The sequence below is a fragment of the Macaca mulatta genome, chromosome 20 (assembly GCF_049350105.2).
Source record: "Macaca mulatta isolate MMU2019108-1 chromosome 20, T2T-MMU8v2.0, whole genome shotgun sequence".
NCBI classification, from domain to species: domain Eukaryota; kingdom Metazoa; phylum Chordata; class Mammalia; order Primates; family Cercopithecidae; genus Macaca; species Macaca mulatta.
In genome coordinates, this window is record NC_133425.1 from 68687116 (window position 1) to 68713363 (window position 26248).

General features: G+C 39.6%; 1 protein-coding gene across 1 annotated transcript in view; it reads left to right on the forward strand.

Annotated features, from left to right (window-relative positions):
• Positions 1-26248, forward strand: part of HYDIN (HYDIN axonemal central pair apparatus protein) — a 469694-nt gene that overhangs the window by 113389 nt on the left and 330057 nt on the right. Inside the window, exons 8-9 of the mRNA XM_077984568.1 lie at positions 11167-11366; positions 21200-21324. Coding sequence (XP_077840694.1) covers positions 11167-11366; positions 21200-21324 — 325 coding nt within the window. The remainder of the gene's footprint in view (positions 1-11166; positions 11367-21199; positions 21325-26248) is intronic.

Sequence of the window (26248 nt, forward strand, 5' to 3'; positions counted from 1 at the left end):
AAAAAAAAAACTTCCGTTATAATAATACCATTGTTATAATTTTGCCACTTTGTAGTATTACTATTTATATCTTAGGTTGTGTTTAGGAAACTACAGTTTTGTTTGAGGTTCTACTGAAATAAATAAAAAGATAAATAACTCCAGATGTAGGGCTTTTTGTTGCATATTGTTGAAGTCCTCATTTTTTCTGGAGGCTTTATATCTGAATACTGTCTGTGGGGAGAACAGGGTCTGGATTTACTGTGGGTGTGAGACTCCTACACCGTCATTTCTGTAGGAAGCTGATTATAATCCTTTGTGCAGCTTGAAATACAAAGCATGCTGGATTTGAGGAGGTGGCTTTTCTTAGTTTTTTTCTGTGATGGAGAAAATATGTCTTCTGTTGGATAAGTATCGTTGTATCTGCACCTAGTCTGACTGAAAAAAGGGTACACGAGACTTTCTGGAGATGGAATGTTCTATATTGGCATAAGGATTACATGGCTGAATTCATTTGTCAAAACATTTAATATTTGTGCTTTTCAATATATACATAAGTTTTACCTAAAAAAACTTGTATAACAATAGAAGGGGGAGGGTGTGGGTAGAGGTATAGAGGGAACCAGAATAATGGAATGTTAAGAGTTGTTGAATTTGAGTAATGGGTACACTGGGGGTTTGTCATGCTAATCTGTCTTCTTTGTGCATGTTTTAAATTTTCTATAATCAAAAGCCAGAAGAAGAGAGAGATTTTATTACTGTTTATCTATCCAGCAAAGAAGTAGTTGAAATGTATTTAAAGTATGTTGCTATGTAGTTTATAAATATGAAATGCTAACATTCCTGGTGAGGATTATTGCTTCACTGTGTTTTGTAGCTTCTTATCTTACGCTCAGCTCTTTTATTCTTTCTTACCATTCCACTTATCCAGCATTGCATGTCTATTGGGGAACCCCTAATTTAAAAAAATTAACTAAGTTAAATGTTGTTATACTTTTACTTCTAAATATTTGAAAGTTATCAAAAGCTACATGCATGTTTGAGGAGATATAGTGAGGATAATGGTTACTTATGAGAAATTCAGCTATCCAATTTTGGAGACACTAAGATCTTGTGTTGGACTTGGCTCTAAACTCTATATAGTTTATTTCCAAAGACAGAGTTTTTTTCTCATTTTGCTGGCTAGCTAACACGATGATGGCATAGTCAGTTATCTACATTCGCTTTCACTGTCGGAAAGTCGACAGGGCAGTGTGCAGAATGACCAGCTAGGGTTGGGCATGCTGTCTTTCGGGCTGCTCCAGAATGCAGCCAACAAGTGACTAGAGCCAGATTTATTTTAGGAAAAAAAAAAAGTAATTCATTTCACCAAGTGTCAGTGTTTCTTCACTTGGCCAAATTGATAGCCAAAGTACATACTTTTTTCCTTCTTATCCCCTGCTGATCTCAGCACACTCCATTCTCATTTACGCTCCTCACATCTGGAGGGTGAGATATGTAAATTGCAGCATGCCACAGTTAATAAGCCAGCCCTCTTTCAATTGGATTTTCAGTACCATGTATATTAGCACGTCGAAGATGATAATGCAATTTACATTTTCCCCCCATCATCTATTAATCTGGCTGCCTGGGGATGGAACTTGTTAAGAATGCCAAATGCCCAGATAACAGGTGCAGTAAATTTACTTTGGCTTTCCTTATCTTTCCTCACTCAGACTTTTTAAGAAATGATTGGACATGTTATTAATATAATAATCCTAGTGTACATATCATATACTGTAGAAATATAATAGCCAGTATCATCATAAAATAACATTATACAATTCTAGAGCCTGACATTTTTCTTGACCTCTTAAATTTGTATCTTTACCATTAAAATGAGAATGAAAAATATTAGGATTTTGTGGGAAAGCAAAAGAGAGTACTTCCTTGGACTTAAGAAAGCATCTGTTTGCAATGTGTTGTCATATGGAAAAGGCAGCAAGCTTTGAAGAAAGCATGCAGTGATGCAACTGGGTGGCTCAGTTATGGTTTAAGAAAATGTCTAATTTGTTGTCAGAATGGTTTTTCCAATTTGTCACCATGAAATTTAGAAACCATAGCCCAAGAAGAATAAAAAATGTGAGCATGTTTTATGTTATCTATGTATACAATAATAATAAAACTATATTGCCAGCAATTTGAATTTAAATATCGGTATCATACAAGTGGCCACAATCAATGACTTTTGTTGGCAAAAATAATACTAGGATTTTGTTTTCCTTCTGCCTGAAATTCTCACTCCCCAGTTCTATCTGGATCACCCCCATAGGCCCAGTATCTGGCACAGGGCTTGACACATAGAAAGGGTGCAGTAAATATTTGTGGAGTGAGATAAGTAAGTAAAAGTTAGTCTAAGAAATAAAGAAGTTTCTTTGACTTGAGGTTGGCCTGCAGACGTTAAGAGCATGTAAAAAGGGCTCAATTACCTTTTTGTGTCATGAATATATTAGATGTTAACTTTCTTCCTTGTCATTTCAATTAACAGTAAGATGTCTAAGAAGTCTTCTCTAAGAAGAGTTTCTCTTTATTTTGTTTCATATTTCCAGTTAGTCACATCCATACTTTTTAGCTTTATGGACCTCATAAATATGATGTGATAATAAGGCTAACAAGGATTTTAGGAAATTTCTTTATTAAAAAACTCTTGATAGTGTCGTACCCAGAAAAGATATTAAAAATAAATAATATTCTTCCATTTACTCAGTGCCAGGCCCAGTTTTCTGAGCCAGACCCAATGGAGAATAGAAGAACAAGCTTTGGCCTTCGTGGAGCTTACATTTGACAATGAATAAACAAACCAACAAACAAATATGTACAATTTAATGTAGGAATTGACATAGTAGAGGGTAGGGAATGATAAGGGCTTTGCTTACTTCCAAAAGTAAAGTCAATGAAGCCTTCTCTGATAGGAAAGTCAAGGGAAGACTCCTCTATTGAGGTGACATTTGGGCAGAGAACTAATTTAAGCCACGCAAATATCTGAGGGATGGGCTGTCTAGGAGAGGGAACAGCAAGTGCAAAGGCCCTGTGGCAGAAACATGCTTGGCAGTCAGCTCGGGAAAGTACGCGAAGGCCAGTGGGGCTGGAGCAGAGGAAGCTGTTGGAAACATGGTAGGAAATGAGATTCCAGAAAGTGAGCTCGTGAAGGATCTTAGAAGCCATACAAAGTGGGATAGGAAGCCACTATAAAGTACTTCAAATATTTTTATTATGGAAGGCTTTCTTTTCCTCATATGCAAAAGTAGAAAGAACAGCAGAATGAACTGCCATCACCCACCTTTTCAAATCTCAGCACATGACCAGTCTGGCTTCATCTGTTCTGCCCCTTCCCCCAGTAGATTTTGAAGCAAGTCCCATATAGCATGCAATTTCATCTGTAAATATTTCATGATTTTTCTCTAAAAGATAAGGGCCTTTTTAAAAGTTAGCATAACCACAGTACCATGATTGTGCCTAAAAAACCACAGTCACTCCTTAATATCATCACATATTCAGTCAGTAGTTTGGATCTTGATTTAAGAAAACCAACTTTAAAAAGTTGTTTTTTAAAAAAAAACCATTGTGTACTAAGTGCAACAATGGTTCACAATTAAGAAAAAGTTTTTTTTTTTTAAGTTGGTTTTCTTAAATCAAGATCCAAACAAGGTTTGCTGATTGCATTCCCATCACGTCGTTTAGAATGGCCCCTTGCTGCCTATTGCCTGTAACTGATAGTTAGATCTATAACCGTGATTAGATTCATTTAATTTTTTCTTTTTTCTTTTTGGTCAAGAATCCTTCACAGGTGATGTGGTACTTCCTAGTGCATTACATCAAGAGGCACACAATGTCTGTTATGTTTTGTTTTGTTTTTGTAATGATCCAATAAAGATCATTCCCTACATCACTGAGGGTTAAGTTTCTAATTCCATAATTTATTTTGCACTTACTGGTTGAAATTATTCTAAAAACAATAACAACAGTGAAACCAAAACTTTCCCCCACCAGCTTTTCAGCTCCCCTGAGGTATAGTCCATTCAGGAAAGATAGGAGAAATGCTTGATTCTCTCCTTTTATCCAGCCTGATGGGTTGTGATTAGGGATGACACAATCTAACTTACATTTTAGGAGCACTCTGGCTGCCAAGTAGAGAATAGACTGAAGCGGGGGCACGTGAGGCATCACAGCTAGTGGCCTCCCCTTGACATTGATTTTCTCTTTCCTCAGTGGTAAGAGAACCACAATTTTAAAAAAAAATTGTAATTGACAAAAATTGTATACATTTGTAGTGTTCAACATGAGGTTTTAATATATATATACACATTGGAATGGCTAAATCAAGCTAATAAATATATACATTATCAAATTAATATATATATAACCTCACATACTTATAATTTTTTTGTAGTGAGAACATTTAAAATCTACTTTCTTAGCAATTTTCAATTTTACAGTACATGGTTATTAACCATGTTGTATAATAGGTCTCCTGAACTTCTTGTCTAACTGAAATTTTGTACCCTCTGACCAGCATCCCCCAATTCTCCAACCTCAGCCCCTGGGAATCACTGTTCTACTCTCTGCTTCTATGCATTTGACTGTTTTAGATTCCACATATCAGTGAGATCATGTAGTATTTGTACCTCTATGCCTGGCTTATTTTACTCAGCATAATTGCCTCCAAGTTCATCCATGTTGTCACAAATGATGGAATTTCCTTCTTTTTTAAGATTACATAATATTCCATTGTGTGTATATACCATATTTTCTTTTCTTTTTTTTTTTTTTTTTTTTAACAGAGTCTCACTCTGTTACCCAGGCTGGAGTGCAGTGGGACAATCTCAGCTCGCTGCAGCCTCCACCTCCCAGGCTCAAGCAATCCTCCCACCTCAGCCTCCCTAGTAGCTGGGATTATAGGCCCTCGCCACCATGCCTAGCTAATTTTCTATTTTGTTTTATTTTTAGTAGAGATAGGGTTTCTCCACGTTGTCCAGGCTGGTCTCGAACTCCTGAGCTCAAGCGATCTGCCCATCTTAGCCTCCCAAAATACTGGGATTATAGGCATTATCCACTGTGCCCGGCCAACATTTTCTTTGTATGTTCATCCACTGATGGACACTTGGGTTGATTCAACATGCTGCAATGAACATGGGGGTTCAGGTAGCTCTTCCACATACTGATTTCATTTCCTTTGGATATATACCTAGAAGTAAAATTGCTGGATCATATGGTAGTTCTATTTTTAATTTTTTGAGGAACTGCCATACTGTCTTCCATAATGGCTGTACTAATTTACATTCCCATCATCAGTGTACAGGGAGAACCACAAATTTTGATTGGACACTTCTGCCTGAAATAAGAGATTACATTTCCCAGCCTCCTTCACAGCTGCATGTAAGTGTCAGCCAATGAGATGTGAGTAGGACTCCAAGGCACTTGCTTGAAGAGAGCTGACACAGCAGGAGGTGCCCTGTCCCTTCTACCTTCTTCCTTCTGCCCTGCAGCTTGGCTGTGAAAGAGTCGGGTCCCAGGAATTGCTCTGCCCCACAGGGTGACATCGAGGATGAGAACTGCATGCTAGAATAGTAGAGCAGGAATTTAGGAATTTGAGTCTCTGATGACACTGTTGAGCCACCCAACCGACCTGGCCTGCCTACCTCTGGCCTTCTTTGTACAAGAGAAATAAACTTCTACCTAGTGTAAACTGCTCTGATTTTGCTCTTTTTTCTATTGTAACATAGCTGACTGATCCCTGATGCATACAAGGGGCAGAGGCTACTATAGTAGTTCAGGTAAAAGATAAGGAAGTTTGGATGAGGGTGGTGACAGCAAAGGTGATGAGAAGTAGGAGGAGTAAGGATGTATACTTTTGTTTTTTTTTTTTGAGGCAGAGTTTTGCTCTTGTTGCCCAGGCTGGAGTGCAATGGCGTGATCTCTGCTCACTGCAACCTCTGCCTCCCGGGTTCAAGTGATTCTCCTGCCTTACCCTCCCGAGTAGCTGACATTACAGGCACCTGCCACCATACCCAGCTAATTTTTTGTTATTTTAGTAGAGATGGGGTTTCACTATGTTGGCCATGCTGGTCTTGAACTCCTGACCTCAGGGGATCCACCCACCTCAGCCTTCCAAAGTGCTGAGATTACAGGCATGAGCCACTGTGCCCAGCCGGATGTATACCTTTATTGTACAGCTGCCAGGATTTACTGATGGATCGATGAAGGATACGAGAAAGAAAGGCACCTAATTTGAACTGTAGGATTTTGGCTAACAACTGGTCAAATGGTGGTGTCATTTACAGAGACAGGGAACAGAGGAGGAAAAGCAGGTTTGTGAGGCTGGGTGTTCAGTTCATCAACTGAAGTGACTGCTTAAGCCTGCAGGCCGTCAGAGCCTCCCAAGTCATAGCATCTGAATTAATTGTAAGCCAGCAGAGCAATATATAATGATGTATAATCTAATATAGTCATATTAAGTGCATAACTTCAGAGATTGGAATACATTGTAAGGGACTTTAAAGAACTTTATATTCTTTTATGGGTGTGTGAATTGATTATGAAAAAATTTATAATTCGAATCAAACTTCAAACCTTCCTCATTTGGGAACTTGAAAAGGTCTGAAAACATCTCTCTCAGTATTTCAATTAGGTTCCTAAGCTATTTACAGCTGCTTTTAATTCCTTCTAGAACAAAGCAGCGGGTATGTGAGCATAGAATACAATGAGACAAACACTTCAGGATCTCCTCTTATCCTGGATTCAGCAGCATCTTTTGTTCTAGCTCTCAATGCCTCAGTTAATGCTCAGTCTTCACATGTGCCAGGGGCTTTTCAGTTTGTAATTCCCAGCAAAACGTGTGCTGGCTGGATTTGATTTCCTAAGAAAAAGCGAAAATAGTACTTATCCCTTTAGGACTCTGTAGGAATCAGACTAGGCTCTTGCATTGTTGAATTCTGTGGGGTTTTCTAAGATCAAGTGTGCTTAGTGCAATTTGTACTTCCTCATGTCTGGAGAGCATAAGTTTTGAGTCTGGCATTCCCATCTGGAAACCAGAATCAGTTGCAGAGATAAGAGCCTAACAACTCAATTTTTTAAATTTTTATTTTTGTTTTTATTTTATTTATTTATTTATTTTTGAGACAGAGTCTCACTCTGTTGCCCAGGCTGGAGTGCAGTGGTGCGATTTTGGCTCACTGCGGCCTCCATCTCCCGGGTTCAAACAATTCTCTGCCTCAGCTTACCGAGTAGCTGAGACTACAAGTGCAGGTCACCATGCCCAGCTAATTCTTGTAGAGACTGGGTTTTGCCATGTTGGCCAGGCTGGCCTTGAACTCCTGGCCTCAGGTGATCCACCTGCCTCAGCCTCCCAAAATGCTGGGATTATAGACCTGAGCCACCACGCCCAGCCATTTAAAAAAAAAATTTTAATAAAAAGAAATTTTTGTGGGTACACAGTAGGTATATATATTTATGGGATACATGAGATATTTTGATGTAAGCATGCAATGTGAAATAAGCACCTCATGGAGAATGGGGTATTCATCCCCTCAAGCATTTATCCTTTGAGTTACACACAATCCAGTTACATTCTTTAAGTTATTTAAGAATATACTAGCAACCCAGTTTTAATCAATTTCATGAATCCTATTTATTCCTTTTTATGACTCACTCCTGCCTTAGGACTTGTATGTTTGCAATTCCCCTTGGCAGGAACACTCTGTTCCTAGACTCACCCAGCTGGCTCCTTTTACTGTTCAGGTCCCCATCCAAAGGTCACCTCCTCAGGAAGACCTCCTTAGTTATTCTAACCTAAATCAACCCCATCTGATATTATCACTTTCCTGTGCTTTATTTTCTTCGAAGCCCTCATCACTTTCTGAAATTATGTTGTTCTATTATTATCCTTATCAGTATATGGATGGCTAGATGGCTCCCTACCAACGAGAATAAACATATGTTGAATTTTTCCTATTTGCCTTACACATATTGTACTTAATACAAAAGTTTGATAAGGACAACTAACATTTATCAAGTACTTACTACTTGCTAAATGCTAGGCTAAGTACTAGCCCACACAAGTCCACATCTGTGTTGTCTCATGCCTGGACTACAACAGTGTCTTCCTAACTGGCCTCCCTCTTCCCACTGCAGTCCATGGCCCACACAGCCGCCACCGCTTTTCCTAAAACGTTACTCAGGTTACATCAAGATCAGCTTTCAGCCTCGGGAAGGCCTTCAGCCCTCTCACGTCCTAACAATGGCTTACAAGATCTGTGGGATCTGGCCCCCACAATCTGTTGGCCGTGTGTCTAACCACTCTCCTTCCCTTGCGCCCCTCTGGCCACAGGTTCCAAATCACACTTCTCCCAGACAGCCATCCATCCATATGGCTTCATTTGTCACTCACGTCTCTGCTGAAGTGTCCCCTCCTCATAGAGGCCTTTCCTGACTGTCCCCCCCGCCCCGCCCCATGTGAAAGAGCTCTCCAGTCTCTCTGTCCCCATATCATGATTTATTTCCTGTCCCTCATCACTACCGAATGTTCTGTTACTAACTTTCCTTCCTTGGGGAAGTATTTGTTGAGTAGTTGCTGAGTACTAGACTCTGTTCTAGGTACTGGGTATACAGAAGGCAAGAAGATGGGCAGATCCCTCTTGACATGGAAATATGGGGGAGACATGCAGTACACTCACTGGAGAGGTAGAATATACGATATACCAGATGGCTCTGGGCAAGACTGAAGCTGGACAGAAGGCAAGGGAGTGATGGGGCAGGAGAGGGGAGAGTTCCATTGAAAATAGGGCAGTCAGGGGAGGCCTCAGGGAGAGAGTGGATTGCTGTGCCAAGCGCTGAAGAGGTGAGGGGGTGAGCACCATGAATAAGTAGAGGGAAGGAGAACATCATGTGTGAAGGCTCTGAAGGGGAAGCCTGTGGCTGCAGGAGGACCCAGGGGAGAGAAGGAGATATGGCCAGAGAAATGGTGGGGGCACTAGGCCACCAGACCCTCTATAGTATGCCACCCTCAGCCTAGGTGCTTTTCAGCAGAGAAGCAGCCTGAGCTGACTTACATTTTTGCTGGATCCCTCTGACCCTTGGGTGGAAAATAGACTTTAGGAGAGCAAGGGTTGAAATAGAAAGTCCTGTTAGCCTGGGAAAGATCGGAGTGGCTAGGACCAGGGCGGCAGGAGTGATTGCAGTTCGGATATATTTTGAAGGTAGATCCTATGGATTGTATCAAGAAATTGAGAAATAGAGCATGAAGGGATGCCTCATTTCAGGGTTCTAAAGCCAGACCGCTGGAGGGATGCAAATGCCAGTACTGAGACCAGGAGGCTACAGGTGGAGAGAGGGTCAGACCTTAGCTGTCTTTGTGGAGCCTTTGTCGGTACTAGAAAAAGGTTCCCCCTCTGGGCTGAAGCTGTTTTGCCTCCATTCCTGGCCCTCAGCAGAAATCTTTATGCACGGTAGCAGGCAGTGACATTCATCAGGAGCTTTGGTTTGGGACATAAGTTTATATCCAATGAGATGCTGACTGGGCAGCTGGTTATGAGTTTGGAGCCCGAGGGGACAGATAGAACTACAGGCATAAAGGCTATTTGTGAGCATTCCTGGCAGTTTTAGCTTTATATTTATTTGTATGTGAGTTGCACTGTGTATTACATATCCTTTATTCATCTGTTCATCGTCTCCTCCATCCTGATGTGAGCTGGAGAAGGACCGTGACCATGTCTGCATTTCCTAATTGGTTGTATTGCTAGACCTAACACAGTGCCGTGCTGGCACCTGGGCACTTAGTGAACATAGTTGAATAAATAAACTGGGGATGCCACTGCTTTATGCTTGTTCTGTGGCTTCATGAAGTTGAGTATGTGGCCAGCCCTGTATGCCAATTTGTATGCCAGATGGTCCCATTCTTATTCTATGCCCAAAGCCCAAAAAGAGCTTTTGTTAAAACCTCCACCACTTACTACCAGTTATCACATGGTTACCAAAAGGAAATTTATGTTCAAAATGACTTTTCATTAATCAAGATTGCCTTGCAGCTAAAACACACAATAAAAGGATGAGAAAACTTAAAATGAAGGAAAACGAAGCTTTTTTAAGATATCAGGTACCTTTTATGGTGACTTAACTTTTTCTTTGCTACATTGCAGGCAAGTATTCTATTTCTGTCTTATGAGATGGCGTAAAGAGTGACTTTATTCAGCATTTCTGTTGCATTTAAACTTATTACTGGGGAAGAGAGATGCCTAGGGCCTCAGCATTTTTATTTGGAGTGGTCAGAAATGGCTTTGGGCAAGAAGTGAGGTTTCAACTGACTTACGCATCAGTTAGCTATTGCTGTATAATTACAAACAATCCCACATTTAGTGGCTTAAAATAATAAGCACTTATTATTGCTCACGAGACTATGGTTCAGCTGGGTGGTTTTTCAGGGTCTTGCCTGGGCCCTCTCATCAGGTAAGGAACTCTGTTCATTGTAGCTGGGCTCACATATCTGGGGATCAGCTGGCTCTAGGCTGGTCTAGCATGGTCTTGGTTAGAGCATCCAGGGGCACATCCTGCAGTAGGCTGGACCAGGCTTGTTCACATGCCATTGGCAGGGTTCCAAGAGCAAGACTGGATAGGCCCAAAGCTTCTTGAGGTCTCAGCTTGAAACTGGCATAGCATAACTTCTGCCACCTTTTATTGCTGAAAGCAAGTGGAGTGGAGACTCCTTTCTTGATAGAGGAGCTGCAAAGTCACATTGCAAAGAGTATGGGCAGAAAGAGGCCATTAATTAGAAACATCATTCTAATATATGGGCTTGAAGGAGAACTAGGGTTTGGAAGGAGGACCTGAAGGAACTGTTGTGAATCTTCTTGGATCTACAGGAGAAATGGGCCTGGCCTGCCACTGACCTTCATCCTACCTCCCTGTTGCCTGGGAGACACATGAAGCATAGCTTCTCTACCAGCTGTAGGTTTTAACACTAGATCTGTTCTCTCTCTCTCTCTCTGTCTCAGAAAAGACAATCTCATTGAAAATACTTCTGTAATTGTCTTAAGTTTTCATAGAAATATACTAAAAGTTGTTTTGCAGAATGCCTCTCATCGATGCTTTTTCTTGCACAGTTATCGTGATCATGTTGTTTTTTCCACAAATAATGATTGTAACCCTTCCTTGTAGGATTACTCCCATACGTTGACCTGTGTTACCGAAAGAGAAAAGTTTATTGTACCCATCAAAGCCAGAGGGGCACGAGCCATTCTCGATTTTCCTGACAAGCTGAATTTTTCCACTTGTCCTGTCAAATACAGCACCCAGAAGGTTCTGCTGGTACGAAACATTGGCAACAAAATTGCTGTATTTCACATCAAAACTTGTAGGTATGCATGCCTTTGGCTCTTGTTTTTGATTGATTATAGCTAAATCTAGTCAGCTCAAGTAATCTGCTACCATAACATTGGGGGTGGAACTGCTTGTTACAATCTTCAGTTGCAAAGCTGGGAGACCTCACTGATGTAGGGTAGACTTCCTCTTCATCCTCAGAGGAAATTAAAATTCCAGGTTTAATATCTTATATCCACATTATACTAAATCCTCTTACCTGTTTGGTTTTTCAAAATGCTGGATAAAAGTGCTTCTTTTAGTATAGAGAATGGCCCATGAGAATATAGAAATAAATTGGTCTTGACTGAGAATTTTTATAACTGGCTTGGTTAGTTTTCTGTTGCCATTGTAACAAATTGTCACAAACTCAGTAGCCTAAAACGACACAAATTTATTATCTTACATTTCAATGGGTCAGAAGTTGCACTGTGCTAAAATCAAAGTGAAAGCAGGGCTGCATTCCTTTCTGGAGGCTTCAGGGGAGAATACATTTCTTTGCCTTTTCCAGTTTCTGGGGACCATCCACATTCCTTGACTCATGGCCTTCAGGTTTCTCCTCTGAAAAATGGGGAAAAGTACACCAGCCAATTCATAAGGTTGTTGGGATAATCAACAGAAACTGCTGGTATATATCAAGTGCTGTATAATCGGTGTTTTGCTCTTTTCTTTTTCCTTCAAATGAGCTATGGCCAGTGTGGTAGACAGAATGATGACTCTCCAGATATGTCCATATCCTAATCCCCAGAACCTGTGACTGTATCATGTTGTATGGCAAAGGGGAATTAATATTGCAGATATAATTAAAGTTGCTGATCAGCTAATGTTAAAATCGGGAGATAATCCTGGATTCACTGGATGAGCCCAATGTAACCAACAAGGACTTTTAAAAATAGAAGAGGGAAGCAGAAGAGTTCAGAGTGATGAGCTGTGAGAGAGACTCAATGTGCTGTTGCTGGCTTTGGAAGATGAGAAAACTGAGGGATAGAGAGGTAACATCATTTCCTTAAGAGCACAGAGCTAGTAAGTGATAGAGGTGGATTTTAATCTGAATATTTGTGGACTAACCACAGTGTAGACACCATGGGACAGTATAAAGCAGGGGTCCCCAACCTCCGGGCCATGGACTGGTACCGGTCCAGTGCTCCACAATAGGAGCACACACCCTATTGTGAACTGTGCATGTAAGAGATCTAGGTTGCATGCTCCTAATGCCCAATGATCTGTCACTGTCTCCCATCATCCCCAGATGGGACTGTCTAGCTGCAGGAAAACAAGCTCAGAGCTCCCATTGATGTACATTATGGTGAGTTGTATAATTATTTCACTATATATTACAATGTAATAAGATAGAAATAATGTGTGCAATAAATGTAATGTGCTTGAATCATCCTGAAAACATCCACCCCACCCCAAATCTGTGGAAAAACTGCCTTCCATGAAACTAGTCCTGGGTGCCAAAAAGGCTGGGGACTGCTGGTATAAGAATGATGAGACAATCCCATCTCTCAAGGACCTCTCTTATCAGATGGAAAAGAAGGATTTGTTCTGGGGCATGAGAGCAAGTGACTGACCAGTGGGGTCTTAAAAAGAACAACCATCTTGGGAAAAGGAAGCAGGGGTTCAAGTTCTTTTCCATAAAAAATAGTATGTATATACTGGATTTAAGTTCTTTTTTTAAAAAGTAGTGTGTATATACTGGATTTAAGTTCTGTTTCAGAAGGGCCTTATCTATGGCATCCTTTGCTGACTTAATGACTCATTTGTCCAAAAGGGATTAGAATTTGCTTCTACCTGGTTCCCAAAAGTTAGGCTACCATGGAGTACTCTTTTGGTAATTTCCTGCCTTAGGAGTTCCTGGACTGATAGCTCATATGCAAATCCCACACCTTCATAAGATACAAGTTCAAGTTATGAATGTCCTAGAGAAACATTGTTCCTTCAATTAAAAACTCAGACACTTTTTCTTTTGCTGATGGGAGTGTGTTGGGGGAGTTCTTCATATTTCTCAGGTTTATACAGGGATCTGGTCCCAGTCGCCTAACTTGACCGTTGTGAGGCCTTGTCTCCTGCTCCAGCGGGGCTATTAAAAACCCAGGCTTCTGGACTACTGGGAACTCAGGGCAGACCTATCATTAGCTCAGTGACTTACTGGTATGGTTCTTAGGTTCCTCTTTGTTTTGGAATGATATGAGTTTTTCTTATTTTTGTGCATGCTCAGTTATGCATTTATTTACATTATCTTTTATCCAGTCTTTCTAGGTATTTTCTGGTGGGAGAGTTTTCAAGTGACCCAGTTTGCCATACTGTAGGGAGCAGCACTGCTATATTGCCAGTTGAGGGCACATCCTTTGGGAGGGAATTTGTGTTTATTTCTCCAAGTATTCTAGGTGAATCACTCTCTCTGAACTATTTCATGTAGATCCACGTTTCTGTCTGATATCCTATTTTTCCTGGCCTAAAACTACCTTTAATATTTCTTGTAGCACAAGTCTACTGTAAATTCTCTGTTTTTGTTTATCTGGAAAAAAAAAGTCTTTATTTTTCCATCATTTTTGGAAGATATGTTTTTCACCATATAGAATTCTGGGCCAACAATCATATATAGGTTTTTTCCCTAGTACTTTAAATATGTCTCTCCATTGTTCTTCGACTTACATTTTTCTAATGAGAAGTCTGCTGTGATTCTTATTTTTGTTCCTCTCTATGTAATTATCTCTTTTTCTTGGGCTACTTGCATTATTTATTTTGTTTTTGCAGTTTGGAAATGATATGTCTAGGTGTAAGTTTGTTTATGTTTTGTTTTTTGTTTTAAGGATTTTGTTTTGCTTTTGCCTGGTTTGGGTTTTAATTTTGCTTGAGGTTCTCTGAGCTTCCTGAATCTTTCATTGTTTTTGGAAAATCTCAGCCATTATCTCTCCAAATATTTTTTTTTTGTTCCATCCCTTTCACTTTTTCTTCTGCTTGCAGGAAAGTTCTGCCTGCCGCAGGTAAAAGCCACAGTCTAAATTGTATGTACATGTCCCATCTCCCTTGGGGGAAACGGGTTATCTGTCTTTAGATTTCAGGCTATTTGATGTGCTACCTCAGCTCTCAGACAGGCACAAGAAAAATTGCGATTTTGTTATTATCTCACTTTCTCTCATGGTTAGGGTAAAAGAAACATTCTTTCCAGCTTTCTGCATCCTAGGTAGGAGCAAGATTCTGAACCACTTTAAATAAATCAACCACTAGAGGCAAAGGAAAAGTTCTTTTGGAAACCAGTGTCTCCTGACATTATTCATAAATGCTCTGCAGGCCTTGTTTGTCATCTCATGGCAAGCTTCACATATTTTGATAGAGGGGGAAGGAAGCAAGTTGTTCAACTGGCTTCCCATGAATTAGAAATAACCCATTTTGGCCTGGCATGGTGGCTTATGCCTGTAATTTCAGCATTTGGGGAGGCCAAGGTGAGTGGAGCACTTGAGTCCAGGAGTTTGAGATCAGCTTGGACAACATGGTAAAACCCCGTCTTTACAAAAAATACAAAAAGCAAAAAAATATGCTGGGTGTAATGGTCCATACCTGCAGTTCCAGCTACTTGGGAGGCCAAGGTTGAGCTCAGGAGGTCGAGGTTGCAGTGAGCCATGATCATGCCACTGCACTGCAGCCTGGGTGACAGAGAGAGACCCTATCTCAAAAAAGAGAAAAAAAAAAACAAACAAAACATCTTTTTCCATTGAAAAATGGTCTCCCACAACCACCATTCACAATACCCATGAAAAACTGTTACATTGGTATTTTTTTCTATGAAAAGAAAGAATCTACCTAAGGTGGAAATGCAAGTGCAGGAACATATCTTCCTGGGCTGTTTGGCTGAATCTGAAAAAACCACCCCAAAATGGCAATTTTGTATATTTTAGATTCATGTAAATGTGAAGCAAAAATCACTTCACAGATTTAATAGTGTGAAGTTGCAAAAAAAATCTAAAACCTTTCTATCCATCTACCTTTGAATATGAATTATCATGTTTTCCTAACATAGAAACAATTCTAAGGTAAAATGGGAGGCAACTCAGGGACTGGCCAAGAATCGTCAACAGTAGACATGCTGGCCCAACATTCCCATTTTACTGTGAAGGGAGTAAAGCCCGAGGAGTGAAATTACGTACCCAAACTCCCCCAGTAAGTTAACATTAAAACCTGGATTCATGCAAACATGAGCCAGCTCTGGGCTTGTTTGCCCTCAGGTCCATGTCTCACCATTCCCCTGCGCTGCTCAGTGTCACTGTGGGGCTTTGTGAGTCTTCCTAGCCTCCTGGCTCAGCTGGATCCCAGCTAGGTTTGACCAGTCAGGGACACTAGCAAGAGACTGGAGAGTAGGAAGAACGAAGAAGCCTCCTCCCTCTTTGTCTTCAGCAGAGTCCCCAGCCTCGACTGCATCTCCTCCATGGTTCTAGCCACTGTCAGGCTGGCCTGCCATGGTTCTAACTTCTGCCAGGTGACCCTGGTCCCCAGGATCTGATAACACTTCCTCCTCTCCTTTTGCTTCCAGTCCAGGGGTGGAAAAAGCTTACCACCATTAGGAATCTCAGAGCTGTCTCACCTTCTTCAGTTGGGTTTCTCGCCTCTCCCATCTTCTGTGTAACCAAGTCTCTCAAATTCCCTCTTTGCAAGTATTTTTGTTTTCCTGTTTAGACTCTTCATGAAATAATAGCTTTATGTTTTCTCCACAAAATGCATGTTTTTCAACCATCATTGCTTCTGTGAGTTGCCTCAAGTCCTTCCAGTCAGTCCCTTTTCTGTTTAAATTAACCACAGCTGGCTTCTGTTGTTTGCAACCGAGAGCACTGATGGCTTCAATGAGAAAGAATGTGGTTAAATTTGTGGTCACATCCTATTGAATTAGAATCTCTAGGGAGATCCCCTGACAAGGATCCATACTAAAAACCACACAGATGATTCTGTTCCTAGACAGTGTTCTTCAGTTAATGTGGTTGTGAATAGACGTGGCAGAGCAGTGGATATAGTCTGAGAATTTAGAGTCAAAAGCCCATGATCCTGCCACTTTTAGTGTCAATATACAGCTAGAAATAATGTCCCACAGGAAATTGTTTAGAAAAACAAATCATCCTTTTCTCATTGAAATAATGATTTTATTAGTGGTTAAGTTTATAAAATGCTTAGGTTCTTATAAATTACAAAAACTAGAACTTTCTTTGCATGTCTGTTATCCTTATTCGAATGTGAGCTTCTCAAATGGAAGGATTGTATCTAACTCTTTTCATTTGTACGTCCCCAGCATCTGTCTAGGATAAATAAGCACCCAATAAATGTTTATAAGATGCCTAACCAACGATAAATCACAAAGGCAAAACTACAACTATAAACCTCTACAATAAAATAAAACATGTTCTCCAAGTACTATAAAATAAGCATAATGTTTTACACTAATAAAAGAGGCTGCAATGCGCTATAAAATGTACAAAGAACATAAGCAATTATTGTTAAATCTGATCTAAAACTCTAATAGGTATCAGAATAACCTTGATGATTAAAGTAGGATTAACATTGGAAGGTGAAATAGGATTAAGAAGCAATTTCAGAATCTAAAATCTCAAGGAATTAAACAAGAAAGATCATCTGAAGAATAAACACTAATGTTATATTCAATATTTAATATTGTAGGATCAATATTTAGTCTTCTGCTAAAGTATTGAATCATTAGGATAGTTTTAGTTCTTGAGGGAGAGCTCATAATTGATTGAACAAAAACTCAAATCTTTCTCATGGCTCATGATTTTTCACAAAACCAAACTCCCTTCATAATTATTTGGTATTAATCAAGATATGATATCAAAACCAAATATTTTGATAGACTGAACCATCCTTATACCCTTGAAGAACAACACTTTCTACTTCTTTGTAAGAGCATTTTCTGATACTTGGTATTTTCTAGCCCGTTCAGCCTGTCTGCATTTTAGTAAAATGAAATACAAAATCAAATTATAGACAATGTATAACTACCAGAACTTAACACACTCTACCCAATTAACATCTGTTAGGCAGCTGTAAGTAACAATGGCAATCCCAGGTGATTACAACTACTGAAGAAGTTTGTGTAACCTAAACCCAACGATTAGCACAAAGGCAAAGTAACCGTTACCACTCCATGGAACTTGGATTCCTGGAGGTCGTACGGATGGGATACTAGTGCCATTTTCTCTGTAAAAATTATTAATAGTTTAGGTACTGCAATATAATAATACCCAATTCATTTTAAAGCTATTCTTTTGCTACCAATAAATATTTGAAAATAAAATGAAGGAAAATATTAGGAAGTAGGGAGGCAAAGGATAGAAGTAAATATTGTGGTGGTGTTCCCAAAGCCAGGAAACTGGGCCCAGTTCTCACTTCTTCTGATTATTCCTGAGGCCGTAAGGAAGGAAAGAACTTTGAGACTGGGAGACTCACCGTCACTTCCCACAAGGCACGGTTTCTACTGAAGGTTTGCTCCTTTTTGTTCCACCACGATGTCATAGACACTGATGGTTCATTACAAATATTTTTGTTTTACCTTTAAGAGTTTTTTGTAATTCAATTAAGCAACCTCTTCTGAGAGGCTCCTGAGTAAAGCACCATGTATGGGGTGATGAGTGACACAAAAATAAATTTAACCACATGGCTTCCATGTTCAGGGTGGTTTGGGGTGGGCAGAAAGAACAGGGACTTCCCTCCTGGCACCACCACTGAGTTGGGCAACTTTGGGCAAGTTGCTGCCCTTGTGAGCATCTGTTTTCCCATGTCTGAAATGCAAATAACAATATGGACTTTCTCGGGGTTTGTTTGAGGATTAGGAGAATTGCTATATGTAAAGCACCCAGCGTAGGACCCAGCATAGAATATGTGCTCGTGATTGTGTTTTCCCTTCCCCCTCTTCTCAAGGGTTTCTAGCTATTGGGAGAGGTAGGCATGAAAACCAACTCAAGTACAAAGTAAACCACTGTAAAAACTAAAAGGGAAGTTATAGTCTCTGAGAGGAAGGAGATGCTATTTACAAAAGGGAGAATCAGGAAAGATTCTATTTAAGAAGTGACTTTGAGTCTGGGCTGTGAGAGGTGGCTTCAGAAGGAGTATGGCATGTGGGAAATGGCACATCACCTGATGTGATCCTAGCAGTTCCGATTGTCTACGTGGGGGCCACAATCTGGTGGGAAGAGAGAGCAGGTGCAGTGCTGGGGGAGGTTGTGGGTGAAGAGACTAAAGCCTGCCTCCCATCCCACCCCAGCGCTGACTTGGAACATGACAGGTGTATAGGATATTTGGACAGATGTATGTGTGTAATGAAAATGCAAAAACCTGTTGGGAACAGATTGTGTGGGACCTGAAATGCCTAGGGGTTTGAACTTGATTGCACAGATGGTGAGGACCACTGAAGGTGTTTGAACAGGAGATTGATGTGTTATGACCTGTGTGTGTTTTTTACACTCTTTCTAGAGCAGTGTGAAGGAGTGAGGAGAGAATGATGAAAACTTGAACTCATCGAAACACCCAAACACATCCACAGATTCATCACGCAGCATCTAGAGGCTGCCAGTGAGGGAGATAAAAATAGCCATAACAAAAAGAATAATAAACACTTGTATAGTATTTCCTCTGTGCCAGGCATTATTCTAAGCACTTGACCTATATCAACCCCTTTAGTCCTCACTATAACCATATGAAGTAGGTGCTATCATTACCCTCCTTTTAGAGATAAGGAAACTGAAGGTTAAGTGACTTGCCCAAGGTTGTGGCAGAGCTGGGTTTTGAACTTGTTCGCTTGGCTCCAGAGGTCAGGCTAGTAACCACTGCCCCAGAATGCCTCTGCAGCAATGCCTGGGGTTCACTGGTGGATCGGTGCCACAGGCATCGGGACAGGGCAAAGGAAAGGAAGCAGGAAAATCAAGAAGTGAAAGGAGGGGAGATCCACTTATTTGTGGGATCTAAAAATCAAAACAATTGAACTCATGGACATAGAGAGTAGAAGAATGGTTACTGGAGCCTGGGAAGGGTAGTGGGAGTTGGGAGCGGGAGAGTTGGGGAAGGTTAATGGGTATTAAAAAAGTAGTTAGAAAAAATGAGTGAGACCTACTATTTGATAGCACAATAAGGTGACTGTAGTCAATAACTTAATTGTACATTTTAAAATAACTAAAAGAGTGTAATTGGATTGTTTGTAACACAAAGGATAAATGCTTGAGGGGGTGGATACCCCATTCTCCATGATGGGATTATTTCACAATGCACGCCTGCATCAAAACATCTCATGTACCCCATAAATATATGTACCTACTATGTACCCACAAAAAACTAAAATTTTTTTAAAATTTAAAAGAAAGAAAAGAGAGGAGAGGAGATCAAGTAGAAAGCACCAGAGAAAATAACCAATTGCTCATAGTAGGGAGCACCTGAGGTCCTGTGGTAATACTCTCAGATGCCACCCAGTGCTACCCTTGACATAAACTCTGTGTCCTTATAGCAGAAAGCTTAGATTTTCTGAAATTGAGTTCATCATCTAAGGTAAGATTTAAGGAATGACAACTCTAAGAACTGTTGTGATCGAAGTAAATAATCAGAAACAGCTCAGTCTGCCAGATGCATTACACAACACATTACTTTGAAAAACTAGCAATTTAAAGAAGTGAAATGGACCATGAAAATAATTAAATGGGCTAGGTTTCCTATTTAGGAAGAACTCTCTAAGTTATTTAAGGTATTTCACCATCAGATCCAGCTTCTCTCTTAACTATTCCCTTCCAAAACAATTAAACTATTTCCTGTTTCCAAATCAACCCTCACTCCCCACAATGTCTGCATCCCAAATTATATTTTCAAGACACAGAATTTGTCCTCAGTTTGCCTTTTCAAATGCACTCTCCACCCTTCTTCAGTTGGCTCTAGCCCCGGTGGCTGGCTTCTACAGCCTGGGTCAACAGCCCTCGACTCCCATTTCTGGCTCTGGTTGTGTTCACCCAATGAGGGTCTGGTAGACAATGGGATGGGAGGGGATGTGAGGTCAGGATATTTTTTCCTCATTGTCTTCCCTGGGAGACCACCTGGGCTGCAGTCTCCCTTGGCTCCATCTCTTTGCTCCCCATAAGACAACCTTCTCTTAGGCCTCTCCTTGTGGATTTCAAAACCATGCCTTCTCCATGGCTCTTTGGTGGCAGCACTACTGTTGTTTACCACCTGAGCTATTGCATCATCTCCTGTAGTTCCTCTACACCCCTCCCACCCTTTTAAAATAGACCCTCTGTTCATCTGTCCTTAATTATCCTAAGGCGAGTGAGGGTGCCGTCCCTTTCCTTTTGGGGCTCTGATGTGTTTTTCCACTCTGATGCCCTCTCTCCTGTGAACTCCCACAAAACTCGATTTTTATCCCTTTGAAGGCACTGTTCTTTTGAAAATGACAATATTTGCATACATATTTTAAGTCTGTTCCTTACAGCAGTCTCAGTGTTTGAGGACAAAGGCTGGATTTGATTCATTTGCAGTCACCCTAACTCGAGTGCCTGACCCCAGCAGGGATACTCAATGAATGTTAAAAGCAGGGCTGAATGGCAAGGACACAAACAAGAATACTGTTGCATCATTTAAGTTGCCCTTACACTTGCTAATCTAATACTATCATTTTAACATTAAGACTAAAGTTCTTTCACATTAGGTAGCAAAAGTCTACTTTACTTCCGGATCATGAAATTGCAGTGCTGGGTCTGAGCTGTCTGCAGAACTAGAACTCCCATCTCCTCTCCTCCCCCTCTCACACTAGTCAGAAATGTGCTCTGATGATGTGCCTCTCTGTGTGTTGCAGGCCTTTCTCTGTAGAACCAGCTGTTGGAACTCTTAATGTGGGAGAGTCCATGCAACTGGAAGTGGAGTTTGAGCCACAGAGTGTGGGTGATCACAGTGGAAGACTTATTGTGTGTTATGACACAGGTATGCAGTATTCTTCGTTAAAAGTTCTACATGTTAAGAAACGTCAGATGGGCATGTTCTCACTCATAAGTGGGAGCCAAGCTACGAGGATGCAAAGTCTTAAGAATGATACAATGGATTTTGCGGACTTGGGGGAGAGGGCGGGAGGAGGGTGAGGGATTAAAGACTACACACTGGGTACTGTGTACACTGCTCAGGAGATGGGTGCACCAAAAATCTCAGAAATCACCACTAACGAACTTATTCATGTAACCAAGCACCACCTATTCCCCCGAAAAAACATTGAAATTATAAATAAATAATAATAAAATCAATTTTAAAAAATTAAAAAAAGAAAGGTCACATGGGAAATATGATAAAGCTGAATAGGAAATGGTTATTTTGGCTGCATTTGAGTAAGCTAAGATCCACAAGACAAAAATAAAAAAACAAACAAACAACAAAAACCAAAAACAGTGAATGCCTCCAGTAGAAATGATGTGGAGTCAGATAGAAATCCCCTAACAGGTGTCCCCAGTGCTTGAAAGCCTGAGGAATACAGGACACAGGAAGGAGCCCTCCATCCCCATCCCCAGAAGCCACACTGGTGGATTAAGGTTGTCCATATATTAAAATTTGCAGGTAATTTAATGCCCCATGGGTTTTCCATTTGATTTATTGTGATATTTGTCTTAACATTTAAAAAATGTAAACCCCAATTCAGAATGTTCTTGAATGTGCCCACTAGTCTATGTAAGATCTGTTACTTTCATCCTTAGAACGTGCAAATATCTTACGTAACATCTTACAGGAATATAGGACTGTGTCTGTTGCCACTAGAATTTTCTTGAAGGTCACACCCTCCATAATCACGAAAATTACACATTGTTGCAAATTTTTAATTTACGGTCATGTAGATGGCATATACATTATGCAGTCTCCAAAGTTGACTTCCAAATTAATATTTTACATTGCCGTTTATTATTTTATGCTTTTTCTCATTTCCTTCTCACTTCTGTTTTACCCATTCATGTTGATGGACCCAGATTATCTGCAGAAGGGCATTGTAGGGAGAAAACAGAAGTACACAGCCAGGGAAAAAGTAAGCTAAGATCCACAAGGTAAAGAACCCACAGAAATCATGTCGAGTCAGATAGAAATCCCACCTAACTTGTGTCCCTAATGTTTGAAAGCTTGAGGAATGCAGGGCTCAGGAAACAACCCATCCCCAGAAGTCACACTGGTAGATTGGGGTGATCGGTGTGTAGATAGAAACTTGAAGGTACACCTAGAGAAGGAGCAGCACAAGGCATCTAGGGTACAGGTCAGAATTGCTGGCTTTGTGGACCCGTATCTGAGCAGGACAACTCAAGCCCTTGCCTTAGGACCCATGGTTAAGTGGCACTAGCTCCACATTGCCCAGCAGAACAATGCCACAGACCAGCCAGTGGTGTGGTCTATCTGTTTTATCTATTAGTTTTAGCCACACTCACTGGCTGCTAGCAAGAGAAACTAGCTTAAGCAAAAGGGGGAACGTTTGACCCATGTAACCAAGGGGTAGAAGGCTAAAAGCATAGCTCATAACATATTGGGGCATCAGTTTTCCAAGATAGTTGCATCATTTTATATTCCCACCGGCAAGGCATGAGAGTTCTAGTTGCTTCACGTCCTCACCAACATGTAGTGCTGTTTTGTCAATTTCAGACATTCTAGTGGGATAAAGTGATGTCTATCCATGGTTTTAATTTTCATGTCCCTAATGATTAATGATGTTGAGTGCCTTCTCAGGTGCTTACCGGTCATTCATGTATCTTTTTAAGTGTCTGTTCAAGACCTTTCTTTGTTTATTCTTTTGTTATTAATTTGTAAGTCCCTTTTATTACTCAGTATTCAAAATACTAGTCCTTTGTCAGATATATGTATTATTAATATTTTCTCCAGGTCTGTAGCTTGCCTTTTCATTTCCTTGATAATATTTCTTAATAAGCAGCAATTTTGAATTTTGATGAAATCCATGTTATCAATTTTCTTTTCTTTTAAGATTAACACTTTTTGCCTCCGTGCTAGGAAATCTTTGCCTTAAAATAAATCATGAATATATTCTCCCATGTTTACTTCTGGAAGGGTTATAGTTTTAGCTTCTGTGTTTAGGTTAATGCCTTATCTTTTATTTAATTTTTGTGTATGTGTGATGTAGAGGCTGTGTGTCGTTGTTTCCCCATATGCATTCTTTGCTATTTTCCATCTTGTTCTGGAACACGGAATACTCTGTTATTCCATTACTTAATCTATTATTGCACTGTTATTCATTCATTTTTACCTCTATATTTTCCATTTCTTTTCCTCTGTAGACTGATCTGGATACTTTCTTCTTAATCATTATTCCATTCAATAATCCCCTCTTCAGTGAAGTCTCTCACCTGCTGAGTTTTAACTTTTTAATTATTATTATTGTTTTTATTTCTGGAAGTTTTATTTGGTTCTTATCAAATCTGACTGCTCTCCTCTCTTTTATTTTTCAAGTTTCCCTTTGATTTCTTAAATATGTTAAATGTGGTTATTTATATTCTGTATCTGATAATTCAAAGAAATTAAGTCTACTTATTTAGTTTGCTGTTTATTTTTTCTGCTGGTTTTCAGCCAGAGTGTCTTATGTCTTTTTGTGTTTTATAATTTTTTTCCAACTCTGGGCAGGCCCTGGACTTTATCTGCTATGCTCGGCACATAATGCAGTCTTTAAAGCAGAAGTCCAAAGGTTCACCAAAGCCATTAGGGCAAAGGCCAGCCTTGGCACTAGACTATTTCTTGGTATGCTTGTCTTCACATTGATGTCCTTATTGTCCTACGAGGTTAGTGATCAATTTAAAAGTAGTTGTAAACATACTTTCTCAGCCGGCTGCGGTGGCTCACACCTGTAATTCCAACATTTTAAGAGGCTACAGCAGGAGGATTGCTTGAGCCCAGGAGTTTGAGACCAGCCTGGGCAACACAGCCAGACTTTGTCTTTACAAAAATAAACAAAAATTATCTGGGTGTGGTGGTGCATACCTGTAGTCCCAGCTACTTGGGAAGCTGAGGTGGGAGAATCGCTTGAACCAGGGAGGCAGAGGTTGCAGTGAGCCGAGACCAAGCTATTGCACTCCAGCCTGGGTGACAGAGTGAGACTCCATCTCAAAAAAAAAAAAAAAGAAATATATATATATTCTTTAAGTCTTTCAGAAATAATTATTGTGAATGTTTTCTCACAGTGAGAAATTAATTTTCTTAATGTCTTTTTATTAGCAGAACAATTTAATTTTGATGAAGTACGGTTTATCCATTTTTTTAGCTAGTGTGTTATTTTTTTCTAAGTTTATTTTCTAAATTTATGTGGCTTTATTGAACTACAGTTGAGTTTTGTATATTGAGCTTTTATCTGCAGACTTTGCTAAATGTACTTCTGACTTGTCTGTAGATGATTTTGGGTTTTGTATATACACAAGCAGGTCATCTGCAAATGATAACAGTTTTTATTTTGTTCAGTCCTTATGCTCTTCATTTCTTATTCTTTCTTCCACAGGCTAGACATTTAGTATGCTGTGCATTGGAAGTAATGATAGCAAATATCTTTCTCTTGTTCTCAGTCTCAGAAGAGAAGTGCTTGGTATTTCATCATTTAGTATGATGTTTGCTATAGGTTTTTAGTGGGTACTCTATCAGGTTAAAAAAATTTCCTTCTATCTCTAGGTTTGTAAGACTTTTAATCTTGAATGGATGTTTAATTTTATCAAATACTCTGCATTTGTTGACAAGATTGTACATTATTTCACCTTTATCCTTCTAATGCGATGATTGATTTTGAAATGCTAAATTCCTGCTGTGTTCTGGGATAAACTCAAGTTTTGTATATTGTCATTTTAATAAATCATTGGATTATATTTGCTAATATTTTGTTCAAGAATTTGGTATCCAAATTCATGAGAAAGATTGGCCTATTATTTTCTGTTCGTGTAATGCCGTTGTCAGAACAAAACAAATTGGTCTCATAAAACAAGTTGGGAATTGTTCTCTCTTTTTGATTCTTTAGAGAAATTGTTTTAAAGATTCATGTTGTTTCTTCCTTAAATAATTGAAAATTTTATTCTTCAAGCCATTTGTTTAACCTCACTTTTTAAAATGGGGGCAGCTCTTTAATGATTGGTTCTGTTAAACTTTTTCAATAAACTTTTCCATTTGATCTAAAATCTTAAAATTTTGGCATAAAGTTGTTCAGAACCCTTCCTAATCATTGTTTGCTATAGGATCCTTGGTGATATCTCCTCTTTTCTTATTGGTAATTTGTATCCTCCTCTTTTTTTTTCTTAATCTATATTGTTAGGGCTTTATCAGTTTTTTTAGTTTATTCAAAGAACCAACTCTTTATTGTTCACTTCTCAATTTCATTGATTTCTCCTCTTCATTTTTTCAGTCCTTCTACTTTCTTTAGGTTTGATTTGTTATGATTTTTCTAGATCTTAACAGGGATGCTCAGAGTATTGATATTCAACCTTTCTTCTTTTATAATACATGCATTTAAGACAATACATTTTCCTCTAAAATTGACTCAATCTTCAGCCCATATGTTTTTATATATTTTGTTTTTAACACTTGATTGAAAATATTTTAGAATTTACATTTTTATTTCTTTTTTGATCCATGGGCTATTTAGCAATGCGTTGATTGATATTCAAACATTAGGGAATTTTCTAGGTCTCTTTTTGTTGTTGATTTCTTGTTTAATTCTACCAGTGACAAAAAGCAAGTTCTATACGATTTCAGGCCTTGAAATTAGTTGAGACTTACATTACGACCCAAAATATGTTCCATATTGGTAAATATTCCCTGTACACTTGAAGAGGGTTCACCTTCCATAAATGTCAATTCTGTCAAATTTGTTAATAATGATGCCGTTCAGTCTATATCTTTA